The sequence below is a fragment of the Haemaphysalis longicornis genome, unplaced genomic scaffold (assembly GCF_048455015.1).
Source record: "Haemaphysalis longicornis isolate Haplotype H1 unplaced genomic scaffold, Haemaphysalis longicornis Haplotype H1 scaffold_8, whole genome shotgun sequence".
Lineage (NCBI taxonomy): Eukaryota > Metazoa > Arthropoda > Arachnida > Ixodida > Ixodidae > Haemaphysalis > Haemaphysalis longicornis.
Window position 1 is genome coordinate 96,873,717 of NW_027526445.1, and position 15,964 is coordinate 96,889,680.

Genomic DNA, 15,964 nt, shown 5'->3' on the forward strand with positions numbered 1-15,964 from the left:
TAATTGTTTACGGAAGCCATATTGAAGCTAGTTTTCCGTCTGCAGCTTATTCCGTTTGCGGACAGCGCACTAGCACAGCACTCGTGCGACCACTTCAGTTTTCATATTTAATTTATGAGCAAGGGCCAAAGTAGTCTAGGTTGACTTTGGTTTAGCCCTCTTCGGAAATGCGTGCAATGCACGGGTGCCATTCGCTGGCGCTGCAATTCGGAGTAAAAAATATCTGCGACGAGAAGTAGCAGCACGCAAGCACTTAGGCACAACACGATTGGTAGAGAAGGAGGCTATGGAGTAAGTGCAAATGCATGTCGGTGTGTCTGGACTTTGGACGACATCAAAATGGCCCAGCTGGCGACACGTTGGCTATGTTGACATGGAAGGTAGTTCCGCGAGCGGATACTACAGTTGCCATTGCGCACGCACTATTGCGTGCGACTGTGTGCTTTAAGCGCGTGCAGTGGACACGTTAAATAACTGCCCATCGACCCCCTAATTATGTCGCCTCACATGCCGGCCAAACCCGCGTGCATAGGTGGTGGCCGGCGTCGAAGGTACTTGGAGACTATACAGGCCTGACTATGCCGTACCTCTTTTCTGATTCTTTTATATCCAGGGTGACAGCTTTCGTAAAGGGTTCACATCTGTAATGCGTTCCGAGTGCTTCCGCCTGTATACCTCCAGATTATGAGGAAGCACTTCCCGTTATAGACGCAGTTTTTTTTTTATCGCCAGAGGCTGGTCGAATTTTTAAACGTGGCTGCATTGCGTATACACAGTTCAACTCATGCTACTTCTAACCTCACTGTTTAAGGAAAAACTAAAAGCTTAGTTTTCTGTAGTGCTCGTTGGTGTCCGGAAGGACAAATGACCCTCAGTTGCCTGCAGTTTGCACCTTCGATACTAAGATTTATTTTTTTATCTCTGAGCGCTGTAGTTTACCCAAGCTTATTTTATATTCTCTATCATAAAAAAGGAGTAGAGCTGTTGTTACCTCCTTCAACCATTCGTTCAGTACGAATCAACTGAGAAAGCGTGAACGTGAATGCAGTTCAAGACGCATTTGGATCAGTGCTAATTTTCGTATGAGTACTAGTTTTCGTTAGGCGTCCATTCTGGACGCACCACGTTAATGTGTAAGAAGTTCTTGCAGTTGTTACACCTGATCAGTGAACCTTGGCGTGCGAATGCGCAAACATACTCAGATCTGGATGGCAGTAGCAAGTCCGTGCCCACGAAACTTTCTTGGGGACGCTTGCCAGAGACCCGAGGAAAGCATCTCAAGTCGTCACGACGATCCCGCAGTTCCTCGTCATCATGGACCACGTCGACCAGTTCGTTCGGCAGCAGAAGTTACGCAGACTACGCTCTAGACTCCCTGTGACGCCCCTGTAGTGACACGAGGGTTCTAAATCAAGTGCCTCTTCCGGAGAAAGTGTTCCTAGCTAGAAACCGAACTTTGTCGGTTATAGTCTCCCTCTCCCTTGTAATAAAGGAGTCGGGGTGCGCCCCTTAGACAGATGGAGGGCCACCTACCTCCCACCGCGAAGCGGTCATCCGATACCACTGCTATTCACAAGGCGAGTGTCATCGTTCCTGCAACAGAATGTTCTTTCTTCCTCGTTCCTTCAGGCAACAAAAAGGTACTCCTTACTGAAATCAGCCTGGTAGCGAAGCTTCATGTGTTGCCATTCCAGCGTAATGAGAGATTTAAAAAAGCTACGAATGCAAGGTGGTGTGTTACAGCGATAGTTGGAAGGGAAACGCTACCGATGGTACACGGGAAAGCCGTTGTAGTACGAAACAAGGCGCTTCGGAACGACCGTCTATACACACCCTTTCAGAAACGACGCTTCCTCGTGCTTTAGTCTATGGCTTAGACTAGGTTGCGTTCTAAGCCAGTCATCGTCATTATTAACCTATGTACCTTACTGCAAGACTAAGCTCTGCGATGAACCTCCAGCTGCTCCTGCCAAATATGCCCCCCCCCCCTCCCTCGGCTTTCTTATTTTACCCCTCGTTCAAGTTAGTGGGCCTCCCGTACTTCTTGTCACGTCTATCGGTAGCCACTCTATTACCCTGCCGTGTCACAGTTGTCACTTCATCCCATTACATGCCACTTCTTCCCCTACTTTGAGATATGGGCTCCACTGCCCACCTGATCGAGTCTGTTTCTTCATCTAAGACGCTCATTTCCTGTCTGTAAGCGCTACTTTATCATCCTACTTTCCATAGCTCGTTGGGCTGCGCTAAGTTTTCTTTCTGGGTGCTTACGGCAAGTTTCTTTCCCATATGTCATCACCGGCGGCACGCGTTGGTGGGATGCCGTCGACTTCTATGACAGAGGTACACTAATGCTCGTTATTGGGAAGGTCCTGCAGAATGCGCCCCCCTCAATACAAGTTTTACGTCAGATTTCTTTCTCGTCATTGGGTTCCGCCCTGACAACATTCCCAACGTAATTATACTTTTCCACTTCAAAGAGCATTTCACCACGTAGGCTTAAGACAACGCTTCATGCATTGCGTTTTAATATTGCTTTCGATTTAATTGTATTTACCTTAACTATACCACCAAGATGTCTCAAGAAGCATTTTTTCGAGTTATTACCCAGACTCACTGAAGAAGACATTCTTTTCCGCAAACTTAAAAAATGACTGAAATATTATTCGTTCAGCAAGCTATTTTGCAGGGGGACTGCCTTTTTGTCCCACGCCTTTCCTAACAGGGCACTTTACGCTTGATTTGTGGAAGAAAATTTTGCCTGTGCGTCCCTTGCATAATTCCTCCAAGGACCTTATATAAGTCTCAATTTCCTGGTCGCTGAGCGTTCCCGGTACTTCAGTGGCGAGTACCGAATTGGATGTTTTTTTCTCAATTTTTAAATCACATCTAAAGTGGTTGGTTATACTTCGCGAGTTTATATATTGCCTGATTGATGTGATTGTGCTGAGTTAATTTTCCTAAATTGAACCTGTTATCCTGGTTGTTAGAAATCCAGGATAATTTTTATGCGGTTGTCGTAGCTAGATCATCGTAGCCAGAGTCTGGTGCATAGCATCGTTGGTAGGCATGTGTGGCGTTTGACCTGTACCTTATGTTTATCTAATCTAAAAACCACAGAACTCGTTCGCTCTTGCGGTAGAATTTATCCGCATTCCATGCTATCTCTCTGGGAATCAACAATCCAACCCGCTTCCTCCCGTATTGGTGTCCTCGAATGCATGAATATATATGGCCGCTGTTCTACCCATAAGCTCTTCACGGGTTGCTCTACCTCGCTTAATCCTATGATATTCCTCCTAATGCCTGAGAGATACCCCAACAGCACAGCTTAGCTGCCCTTGCTAGCCATAGCTCGCTGGTTGAACGTTGCCAGGTAGAAGTTCCGGAGGCGGCCTGTCGTGATTTAGAGAGATTCTTGGCAAGCTCTGCTGTATCGCTGGCCTGACCACCACCGGGGCCGGGTGCTCCGCAGCTGCTGGGGACGGAGGGCAAAACGTTAGGTTGTTCTATAACGGTGAGGGCTGTGGCCTTATTCCACCATCGAACAATCAAACTTTTATCCATATCCTGTTCTGGTGTGGAAGTGCTGTTTGTGTTCCGGAGAGCCTTTCAACTAAGGTTGCACCTGTCTAGCGTAGCCTCAGAGGTGTCCGGGATGATATCTCCCACCTGGCAAGGTAAGACTCCCAAACTAGGGAACAGCCTAATATGCCCCGTGCACTTAACAGGGAATAGCTTTGCCGACGGCTTTCAGCCACTCGTACTTTTTAAAATGTGCGCAGCCATGGAAGCCGGAAAGTCGCGTTAAAAAAAACCTTCATACAAATGACTGACTGACTGACTGACTGACTGACTGACTGACTGACTGACTGCAACGGCTTATTTGCACGAATGCTTTGCTCTGTGGACAGCCAATGCCCTCGCCATTTGTACAAGTGCGGCACGCACACACACAGCTGGCTGGCGCCGCATCTTTTCAAAGTGCTACGAGTTGTGCCGTGCCTCCGCCAGATGGTGCCAAGGGTCCCGCGACCGAGAGAAGACGCAGTGAAACATACCCCTTACGTGGGGCACGATCAAATGCAGAGCATTTCCGGGGGCGCACGACGTTAACTAGTTTGCGTTACGTTAATGTTGTTGCACTTGTGGCAACTGCTGACGAGAGAACGCTCGTCAGCAGTAATTTGAATGAGTCAACGATATAAGGCGCGTTCGTAGCGTCCCATTCTGTGTCGGCTTTGTGGCGCAGTGGGTAGAGCACCATGTACATTGCGTTCCGCCCGCAGGGTCGAGGGATCGAAACCGGGCGCCGGATAGTATTTTTTTTATATAGTAGGGACAACGACGGTGCGGACTACGGACGTGAACGCGGGTGACATCGTGAGTTACTGAAATGCTCTGCATTTAAAATTCCAGCGCGGATGTAGCGCTGCGGACCTTAAAAATCGATTTTGTAGAATTCAAATTTGGCGCCCTTCGAAGACCGCCTCATAGTCTCTACAATGGCAGAAAGAGGGCGCCAGGAGTCCGCTAGAAGTAGGAGTTCCTGTATAAACATCCCCCTCGCGAGGGGCACGATCAAATGCAGAGCATTTCCGGGGGCGCACGACGTTAAGTAGTTTGCGTTACGTTAATGTAGTTGCACTTGTGGCAACTGCTGACGAGCGCTCTCTCGTCAGCAGTAATTTGAATGAGTCAACGATATAAGGCGCGTTCATAGCGTCCCGTTCTGTGTCGGCTTTGTGGCGCAGTCGGTAGAGCACCATGCACATTGCGTTCCGCCCGCAGGGTCGAGGGATCGAAACCTGATTTTCTTTTATATAGTGTAGGGGGAGGGGTGCGGACAAGGACGCTACGACGGGACAACGCGGGTGACATCGTGAGTTACTGAAATGCTCTGCATTTAAAAGCCTCTGCACAGGTATATACCTGTCATTCCACCGCTGGAATGGATGAGTACGCCATGTGAAGTCCCACTCTTGGCAGCTTCCGGAGCCTGCAACGTAAGGCAGTCCCGTAGTTCGGCGTCACCACATCGCACTCCAGTACTTAATCCATGTTGCCAACACAGGAAACTGGGCGAGGCACATTCACTTATATAAAATTTGACTCATACAAGTTATCTACGTTGTGGCACTGCGCAGTGCGGGAAGTCAAGCGAGCAGCGGTCGCATAATGGTGGCGATGGGAGCAGTCATAGTTGATTTTACCCAACCGGTCCAACTGCTTCCGCTCACTGACTAGCAAGAGTCACCGTCATTATTAAAATGACTCTGGCTAGACAGTGGGCGGAAGCGGTTTGGCCGGTTGGGTAAAAATCAAGACAGACTGCTCCCATCCAGTACACCAATCCTCGCTGGGGTCGTTTCGCCACTGCAAACGAATCAGTCTGTCTTGATTTTACCCAACCGGACAAACCGCTTCCGCTCACTGACTAGCCAAAGTCATTAATAATAATTACAGTGACTCTGGCTAGTCAGTGAGCGGAAGCGGTTCGACCGGTTGGGTAAAATCAACTATGACTGCTCCCATCGCCGCCATCATGTGACACTAATTAGACCATTGCCATGCAAGCTTGCGTCGCATGAAGCCATAGCGCCGACCGAACTTTTGAGTCGACTAGCATGCTCCGCATAGGCATTCGCCGAAATTTTATTTTCGGCTGCATAGCTTAACATTAGAGTGTTTACACAGGCGACTTCTCGAGATAGCCCAGTGGACGCGATACGTATTGCAGCTACTTGGAAATAACTTGAGCGGCGGTCGAAGGCATCGTGATGCACAATCTGCACTCCGCCAAGCGACTGTCATTAAGAAGGTCGTTATTAAGCGACTGTCATTAAGAAGCTGCAGGGAAACGTCTATCCCTGGCTTACCAAGCGATGGGGCAACGATCTGCCTTAACTAACGTTGTAACGAATAGTAAACGCTTAAAGGTGAACTCCTTGCCATTTTTGCTAATCTTAGAGATATTTCACTTGCGTTCACTATTTTTTGTTAAGTATTTCTTAAGCTTATGATACCGCCGCTAGAATGATCTTGTGGATTAAAACCACACACGACTGACAGGAACCCCCTGATTGATAAATCTGTATTTAGCTTAGGGGCAGATGTTAGGGCACGCGCCCGGCGCACGACAACCGTTGTCGAGGATATTCTGGCTGCGGCTGTGTGTCCGTGCCTTTGTCACCAAGTCTTACTGGATCCCAGGGGCCGGGCTGGTCGGGCAGCCCAACCACTGATCACAGGGTGGAAGAGTGGGGTGGTGTCCGGGTTTGTTACAAATACCACGCCTGATGGTAATACGACAAAGGGCCGTATTCTGAGTTCTTCCTCCACTCCCATTGCTCCCTACACTCGGCTGAGGGGAGGATTCCGCAATGCTTATGCCTATGGAAATTGATTTCAAGGATCGCCTCCACTAGAGGCTCGACTAAAGGAAAGGCTCAGAATACCGGGGAAAGTGTCGGGATGCTGAATTGTTTACCGTAGAAATGGATGCGACACATTGCAAGGCCTACGTGGCAGCCATACACTAACGGAGCTCAATATATGGAAAAGTTAACTGGTTAAAAAGTACCTTGACGCGATTTGACTTTTCCACACGCTAAGGACTAACTTAGACATGCAAGAGATCTTTAACACTACCGCTAGAACCACAGACACGTGGGTTTTGCTGGTTAGCCCACAAGAAAAACAGCCGCCACAGCCGCGGGGATTAGACTGGCACCTCTGTGCAAAGCAGCACAACGCCTTAGCCAATCAACCACTCCGGCGCGCACACTACATGTTTAAATAACACGGAACCCGCCGTGCTCGCACATGTCTCAAACCTGAGACTCACTCACACGTGTTGTTACGGTCCCTTAACTCCTGTAGAAACGTTGGCGCGATATTAATCCATGCGGATTCCGACATTCGGATGCAGAGGCAGCGTAAATAAACAACAGATTCAAGGAAAAGACACGGTGGGACTGCCCTCACCGACACGACTCTTCCCAGCACGCTGGCACGGTTCCAAATAAGGCAGCCCAACCCAACTGTCTACTTTCAGCGGTTCATTACGCTAAGCATGTTTTCCAACTAGCCGAGTTTTGGATGCATTACATTAAGACAACGGCCCCACGCGGAAGAAGCGCGGCGCGGAGCGGAAAATAGATTTCTTGTCCCTGACATCGTCCTCCATTTACCCTTCCTTTTTCTGCCCGCAGCTCCATCGGTGAACACGCCACTGTCACCCATGCCACCGGATATAATCACGGGGAGCCCCATCGAAGTGCGCTCCAATATGGCCATGGACAGCAGGTGCGGGCCTCCGACGACCTTCAGCATCATGTGAGGGTGCCACTCGTTTCACGGAAGTATACACCCATAACGAAGGAAGAACATACTTCTTTTTCTCTGTGGTGTGCGTCTTTCAGTGTCGATGTCTGTATCTCTCCCACTCTCTCTAAACCAGGTGAGGGCGAATAGAAAGAACACTCCGTCCATGCCGTGATGTGATTCGTTCGTCTGGACTGGCTATAGGCTTACCAGGCGCGTAGTCCCACGTTACGGCCGACGGACCAGTCTGATGGCAACGTTGAGCGTTATCAATACATAACGGAATAGAGAAAGCTTTTCCGATTTTGCCTATTGGCCCAATCGTGTGGCCGGTGTAAAACGTTGCGAAACTACAAGTCTGACAATTATTTGTCTAGCTCTCCGCACCGAATGTCCTGTAGATACCATTAGGCGAGCATCCAAAATTTGTTTTCTTGCGTGCGTACGTGTTTGTTTGTTCTTTTCGGCTGATATCTAAGCAAGCAATCATGAAGGGTGGGCACAACATGCGTACGTCATTAGGTAATACGTAAAAAATGTACTTCATTTATTCTTTGGCACTCTAAAAGTTGCAACAAAAAGCTCCTCAAGACATTAGCCGCGCGATGCTGCCATCAAACAAAAAGATATCGAGGCACTCTCATTATCCGCTTAATTAAATGATTACCAGCATGAATGGTGACCAAGCATTTATTTCGGTAACTCCTGAGAGGGCGAAAGACCAGTACTTGAACACGAAGCACCCGTCAGTGAGGCAGGATAGTAAATTAACTGTGTCGCGGAAACGTTTGCACCAGCTTACACAAGGTTCGGCATAAAAAAGAGCACGCACCGTAAGTATAGACGCTCGAGTGTGCGCGTAATAGTCGGTTATATTACTCGGCAGGAAGATTATAACTAGAACTAAATGTCTACGTGAAATAGGGAGCTTCCAATCAGTCAATGTGTATTAAAACATTAAAATCCATTTTACGGCAAAATGTTGCAGCGACTCAGTTGAAAGTCGACCTGCGCGTTTTACTAAAAGCGTCGAAGGTTTTGCACGGGAGGTCGCGTGTCAGCTGAACGTAATCGTTTCAGCGAATGGGCGCAGTCTAAACGCACCGTGAAAACAAGGTACACGTTTGCTTCAATCGGAGTATTTCCTTGTTGTATTAACACTCTTGCCAATTTCAACGCAAACAAGGAAAGCCAACGAAAGTGCGGCGATTTTGCGGCTATTTTGCCGCACCTTACTTGTGACATCGTAAGCATGAAAGGTGTGATTGGCTGGAGCCGGCAAAAACAAACCCTAGTAAAAAATAGGCTCTGGGCTTGAAATATCGACTAATTGTGGCTCACATTTACACAGCGCTAATTTCTAGATATATTCATGTAAGATCAACAATAATTCAATGAGCGACTGGAGACGTGGCGCCATCTCTGAGTTAACAACGTGACGGATTTCAGTTTTGTGCCTACAGTTAAAGGTTAACTGCACTCAAATTCCCCCTCGACCAAATTAAACTACAGTACGTACCACAAAACCAACTGGGACATCACTGGTAGCTCCGTGAAATGCGTCGTTCATTATACTCGGTGGCAACTTAAGAACGGCACCAGAAGTTGCCGCTGTGCCTTATCACCGTAACCGGATGTTTCTCCGCGCGGCGCAAGTAGGGCGTTACTGGGAATATCTTGAACATGGCGTGAGCCGTTCCTGTGATTTTTCGGACTTAATATGCTTATAAACGACTCCAGTGACGACAAACAAACTGCGTGAGACAAGGCAAACGATATCACGCATTCATAGCGAACCCCTTTCAAAACGCGCGCGCACTGACGTCACGGGTCCGGCGCTTTGGCGGAGTGATACACTACATGAGGTGGTGCCGTTCTTGAGTTGTAACCGAGTGTAGTTAGAAGCGCTTAAAATAGCTCCGCAGCAGGCGACAGTGCACCTGCCGATGGATTATGCAAACAGCCATGGAGCGGTAGTGCAATGCGCCCGGCCGGGTGCGTTGTTTTTTTTGTTTTTTTTTTTTCCCGCCAATTAGGAGTACCGGTCGTCGAGCTGGCTCCGCGGGCGCGCTTCTCCTAGGTCTGCTGCGAAGGCGAAGCGTTGCGCGCAGGTTTGCTCCTGGCGGGCGGCTCTCTCTGACGCCGGCTTGCCAGGCTGCAACGTCACTTCAGCCTGGCCGTAATGGCCGTCGTCCTGTGAATTTCGGTTTTAAATCGCCAATTTTCGATGGTTGGTTTCGCCGTAGATACGCGTATTTAAGCTGTCATATTTTGTATCTTGCGGTCTTTTTAGGCACCATATACAAAAATAAGGTTTTAAAGAGGGCAAAATTTTGGGTGCAGTTGGCCTTTAAGTCTGGTCATTTTTTCGAAGACCACGAGAATAAGGCCGGCGGTGCAATCTAAACTATAGTGGGTGTTCTGTTCGGCCCCGAGTAGCCGAATTCTAGCCATATAATCTCCTGAGCAATAGCCTCATATATATAGCCCGATGTGGAAACCAAACCCACGGCCGAGTGCTACGCAGGCGATGGGCCGCCTACTTATAAATTTAGTCGACAATAGCCCAACTTCCGGTTTCTGTTTAAGCATGTCATGTCTTTTGCGTCGTCCACGCATACTGACAGCCCAGTTTGTGCTGTCGACGTAACTTTGTTAAATATTGGTGAAAAAAAGAACGAGCTTAAATTCCGCCTTTTTAATCACGACCCACGCAGAGGTGGCAGCATCGTTTTTCGTTGAAATATAATGAGGATATGACGAATAATGACATGACGAATATGACGAAATATAATGAGATATGAAAGACCGTGTCTTTGAGCCTTTCATCTTTATTATGCAAAAGCCCATCATTCATATGCATCTTTGAGCAGAGATTTGCGTTTCTGTTTACTGAATTACCCGAAGATTCACACACCACCTCCCCTAAGTGCTGTACCTGGTATTGTAGCTGAAAATAATGCGGTGCAAGTGATCAGTGAGACGGTTCTACGTAATAATAACAATTACTATTACGAAACTACACTCCCTGCTTGTAAACACTACTCATTACGGGCGTGCAGCGTTCCAGTATGCAGTACTATACATGAAAGCTGCTTACGCATGCGCTAACAATACCGCTCGACTCTCGTGCAGGGTCTGAACCATGGGCCCATCTGAGATGTCGTCGCTGCACTACCACAACCACAACTAAGCCTCGTCAGCGCCGCCACTGCATTGCGAGCCAGTGCGAAGGCAGATTTGACCCCCACGCCGGCCCACCGGGCTGGATTTGGGATCCCGGGTTGGACTCCCGTGTAAACGACACACAATGCTTCCTTAGAACCAAAGTGATTGTATACTCGGTATTGTGATACTTCGCTTGCGATAGCTCAACTGTCGTCGAACTGCTTTGCAAGTGTCGCTTGCTCGAGCTAACCCCACTTGCTGTAATGTCTACCTGCGTCTGCGTGTCGTTCAACACGAGATGGCGCGCAAGTTTCATTGTCCCCGCGCATGCGCCGTGCGCACGCCACAGCACACATGCGGCACAGACGTTTTTTGGCTGGTAAGAGAGGACGAACGTACAGAGCGAGCGCGTCGTCTTCAATACGAATAATGGTACTTACAGCAATGATGGACGAGTTCGTGAGCTGATGCCACACATTGTACTTTTGCGGTACGGCGAATAGTGTAATCGTAGTGGAGGAATAACGAAGCCACCTTAGACGACCATATGTCAGGCGAGGCCTAGTGTTCTCCCATCGTCGTTTGAACTGAACGCTGCGGGGAAAGCGATCAGGTAATTTGACGGCGGCGGTGTCCTTCGCAGGCACAAACTGCTCCACTGTGCCATAAATAAACTTGCCTTTGCGGACCGTTGCCCTAGCCTCCGCCTGATAATCGGAGATTATTATTATTAATATTATTATTGTTATTATCGCTGTTAATTGTTGTTTTACTTATAACCATCACTGTTTTTGCTTGAAAGAAAATAGGGAAAAGGAGTTAGCGGGGGCTGCCCATGCACTCAGGAAGTAGACCTCCGTAACTCAAAATTTGTTGTGCTTCTGCTTATGCAGAACATCATGAAAGCGGAGTTTGTTGTCTGCATGAACTTTCGCGTCTCTCTGAATTTTTATCAAGCCTTCTTCAGCAGCACCTGTCGCTCCGTGTTAGAGAATTTGCACTTCGGTTAAATCGAAAACGGGCAGTCCTGTAATGATATGTGTTCATAATTTTAGTGGATGCGTTCCAGAGGCTACGACAACGTCCTCCTCGCTGGAGTCAACAGAGCGTCGTTTTTGTTTGCTTGTTTTCGCCTGACGAGTCTGGTTTTTCACGCACCAGCCGAACGGAATAGAAAGGCGGCACTGCGCATGCACAAAACCATCGGCAACGTTTCGGTGTACCGCATCTTCTGGTCCAGACAGTGCCGCGTGGGCATGACAGGTTCCTATAAAACACGACAGCGAGCGGCACAGGCGGTTTGCGCACGTCCTATATGTTAGTCGTCTTCTTCCCTTTTCACTCTTTTCACTGCAGACCGCGGCCGTGCGTGACTACGAATCTCATATATATGTATATGACGCCGTCGATTCTCATGCGTAACTCCGAACGTCCGTCTTCGCTGCCTTCCTTTTCTTTACCCTCTTTGGTTTAACTTTTGGAATAGCCATTCGTAGCCAGAGCCAGAGACTGCATGCGCCTCTTGTACGCATCGCTATCACCCGCGCAGTTTGTATAGCGAGAGCTCGGCGTTTTCGACCACTGGTGCACACGGCTGCGCCCTCCGGCTGTAGAATGTAAACGGGTATAGGCGTCCCCTGTATCTGATAGAGTACAACACACCACCGGCTCTACACACGTGTATAATAATAGGCCCGCTGTCTATGCAGCTTTGCGGTGTTTGTAGTCCTGTGCCTTGGCTCAATAAGCATATGCGTCGTGCGTTGCGTAACGTGATGAAAAGATGACAAGTGGATTTGTGTCAAGAGTTACGTAGCTAGAGGTTCGAAATCGCATTGTTTCGTATTTGGAGTAACCGGAGCCTCACGCTTTCGGGAGAAGATCGTAGTCAACTAAAGTAATGTGGAAGTCTGGGTCTGTTGGTTCAGGACTGCTAAAAAAAAACAGCGAAAAAACGCCACGCAAAGAGCAGAAACATGGCACAGGAACAGTCAGTGTGCTTGTACCAGTGACTGCTATTGTGCCTTATTCCTCCTCTTTGTGTAACGTTTTTTTACTGATTCGTTTTTAAGTAGTCGACTGAACTTTCAGCGTGAGTGCGTCGGTGACTCAGGGCAGTGGAAAGCAATCCAAATTTGACCTTTAATGTGTCGATTATACACCGAGGCGCTTTTTTTTTTTGTCCGGGATAATTTGGATCGCTTGGCGATCTTTACTCGCGCCTTATGTGTGTCAGAGTGCGAAAATTACTATTACCTATACAAACTAAACAGATTGGAGCGAAGTTAGATGCGCCTCTTACTTTCAAAATAGACCAGAGATTCCCTCTCTATTAGGTCTGCATGAATGTCAGGAAAGAAAAAAAATCATAACAAAAGAATATTTCATTTTTAAAACTTTTTTGTATACTGAACCAGTGGTCAAATCTGACTAGAAATTTGCAGTTTAAGAGGTAATTAAGGGTCATTTTGTGTGAGCCCCGATGACATTTCGTATTTGCGACTTGTCTAAAACTTGACAAAGCATAACTCCACGGGATCTACCGTCAAGTTAAACGTCCGGCCTTACAAAAAAAAGGCCTGGCAGAATTGCAGAGTTTTGATGCAACATACTTCTGATTTGCAAAGCCCACGTTCCTTCTGATGCACGTCTGCGGGGATAAAACACAGTAACTTCGCCGAGATAACTTCACTAATTGGATGATATTATCTGGGAACGCAATCCGCTAAACCTAGTAAGCTCCTCCCCACACTGACAGGACCACGGGAGTCCGCAGGATAGTTCCCCCTCCCTTGTCTGGTTCCCATGTTGGCCTAAAAATAGCTTCAATTCCGAAACTAAATAGAATGTTTCAATTGCCTAAACTGCCTTGAAATTGCAGAGATTTTATTTATCTGCATTTATTGTGCACCTAATGACACCAATCTTTCCGCCTCGTTGCAAAAATTTGTGGACGCCCGCATTCAGGACAGCCAGACAATAATGGCGCAACCTGCAAGCCTGTGGCGTAGAGATGGCGGTACCTTGCGCCTAATTTCTGATGCCTTTACTAATGCTTGGTTCATTATCTCGTTAATATTTTCATTTTATTTCCGCTGCGGCGCCCACCGTGGCTTCAGCGACGCCAATGTGAAGTTACGCGCCTGCACGTGCACGTGCACGTGCGCGCCTGCACGTGCACTGCGATTTGCACGAACTCGACCGAACGGTCAGGTTTCAAGCATCTTATATTATCTACAAATCCACCGAACGAAGCAGCTAACCAGTCACCGTTTAACGCGGAACTTCCACACTAGTCCAGAAAAAAATGCGCCTTCTACAAGGTTTATACCATGATATGGGAGGAGTGTGGGTTCAATAGGCAAAGTTTTTACGAGTAATGCACCTGACTACATGGGAAAATTGACGATCCTCCCTGGCAGTTAGCTTTTTCTTCTGAATACGCGCATTTATTAGGGCAAGTAAGATTTTGATTAAGATTAATGCATTTAGCCCGCACATGTCTGGGCCCACATGTGAGCGTGGCGAGGTTGAAATCGGCTTGCCAAAGACTGTATGACGAAAGCCGAACATGCATCGCGATTCAGAACACATTTAGTTTAACACGGTTCCGATTCTCTCAGGAGCCCGTTGAAGACCTGTGCGAAACTGACTTTGGACACTGACAAACAAGAAAGTGGAACTATAGCGGCAAAACTTCGCGAATCTAATGCATGTGCAGCTTTCCCGCTCATGGCAGTCCTTTCAACAGTAATTACTGTGTAGTTATTTAGCGAAATGGAAAATAGTTTCACAGTTTTAAGCCTAGCGCGTTTCGCAACTAAGCTACAGAGCCATGGAAACTACCCCATAGAAATGTATGGGGAGTAAGATTTGACAGCGAAATACCCAAAGAATATTCAAAATCCGGGAAAGTTCTTTTTCGAGTTTTCATCTCCATGTTGACTTCTTGCTTTATGCCTATTACCACTTTTCTGAAGTGGTTTTCCTAGGTTCCTGAGAGTTTGAAATTTTGAGCAAGAAAGCTGGGGATGGCATCTGTTGCTGCCTGGTACAGCCAGTAACCTGTAATTATTGTCATCTTCTTAACCTGTATACGTTCGCACTTACATTATTGGCATAGTATTCAGTGAACACCTTTTCAGACAAAAAGGAAGTATTTATCATTACGGAGTGACAATCCTACCGATATGTGCACACCACATTGCGGTGAACACATATCGGGAACCAGCGTCGGGAGCCCTTCGAAAGGTAAAAAAGCCGCAAAATTACACTGACGAAACCACAACTGCCACTTTGAGGGGAACGACGCAGGCACGACGCAGATCGCTTGCGTTCGAAATGTTTACAATAAAGTGACTGCGCTAAGCCAGGCTGCATGCAGGCCTAAACGAAATGAAAGAAAAAAACAAACTACGCGCGCATATATTTTTTGTACATAGATGAAAAGCCCTCACCTAGGAGACCCGGAGGTTCTGACGAAGTGCCCTAAAAGACGCGCCTAGCGTGCGAAGATACGAAGGGAAAAAGGTAGGCGAATCGCTTGCGTAGACGGCAAACGTAGAGTTGTTAGCGTCATGCCGCAGATACCGCGTTTTTCATAGTATAACAAGCCGAGCGTTGTTGTTTAGGAAGTTAGCCGCTCTCTGTTCTCCGTGAAGACGGGTGAAGTGACCAAAAAATCTCCCTTCATATCTGCTCTCCGAGGACGCATGGCCCCCTGCAGGTATTTACTGCAGACTCTCACGCGATCGTGCCATGTTTTGTATAGGCGACGGCACGATTTGCCCGGCCAATACCGCTACTATCACCGTAATTAAGTGTCAGTTAACACTACGCAGAGGTCCCCTAATTATTTCCCAGACACGAGTCGCCGAGAGAAAAGTATGAGGCATTCAAGTCGTCTCCTCTAATCCTAACGAGCGTTGAAAGATGTAACGGATGTGCATGCAAGCTTCCGCCATCAGGCCTTCAAATCCGAGATAATCTCGGCTGCCACGCCAAGAAAAGAAAAAAACGTTCGTTTGGCACGTTTAACCGACACCCGTAAAAGTCGAGACGCGAATACAGCGAATTCGAAGGGGGTCCTAAAAACGTTTGATGTGATCAATGAGGCAGTGTACAAAATGGCTGGTCACGAGGACGTTTTGGTTATTTTTTAACCAATAGGCGCTTGAAATTTTTATGTTCAGTGTATTTTACCGAACTGAGCGCAAATGTTTAGAAATTTTCGCCTTAGTGGCTTACGTTCAAAGTTAAGTAACACGTTATGCCATTATACGGAGCCAAATTTTTATAGTGATACCCACTGCACATTGGAATACCTTACATCCTCTAGTGCTCTAAAAAGACCAAGGAGTGCAACTGTTATACCACAGTAGCAAGTTTAGCAATATTACTGTAAAAGCTATAACCATGTCAGATATCAGTTCCTGAAACACTAATAATTTTGTCAAATTAACATAACATT

The 15,964-nt window shown here is 47.5% G+C and overlaps 1 protein-coding gene across 2 annotated transcripts in view; it reads left to right on the plus strand.

Annotated features, from left to right (window-relative positions):
• The window catches only part of LOC144149144 (uncharacterized), a 580,336-nt gene extending 567,904 nt beyond the window's left edge, over positions 1–12,432 (plus strand). The window contains exons 8-9 of one of the 2 annotated variants that reach the window (XM_077680685.1): positions 7,215–7,338; positions 10,462–12,432. In XM_077680685.1, the coding sequence (XP_077536811.1) occupies positions 7,215–7,338; positions 10,462–10,468 (131 nt within the window). In that variant the 3' untranslated portion in view covers positions 10,469–12,432. Of the gene's footprint in view, positions 1–1,202; positions 1,917–7,214; positions 7,339–10,461 lie in introns of those variants that run through there. The other variant, XM_077680684.1, reaches the window with a different exon arrangement.
• The last annotated feature ends 3,532 nt before the right edge of the window (positions 12,433–15,964 follow it).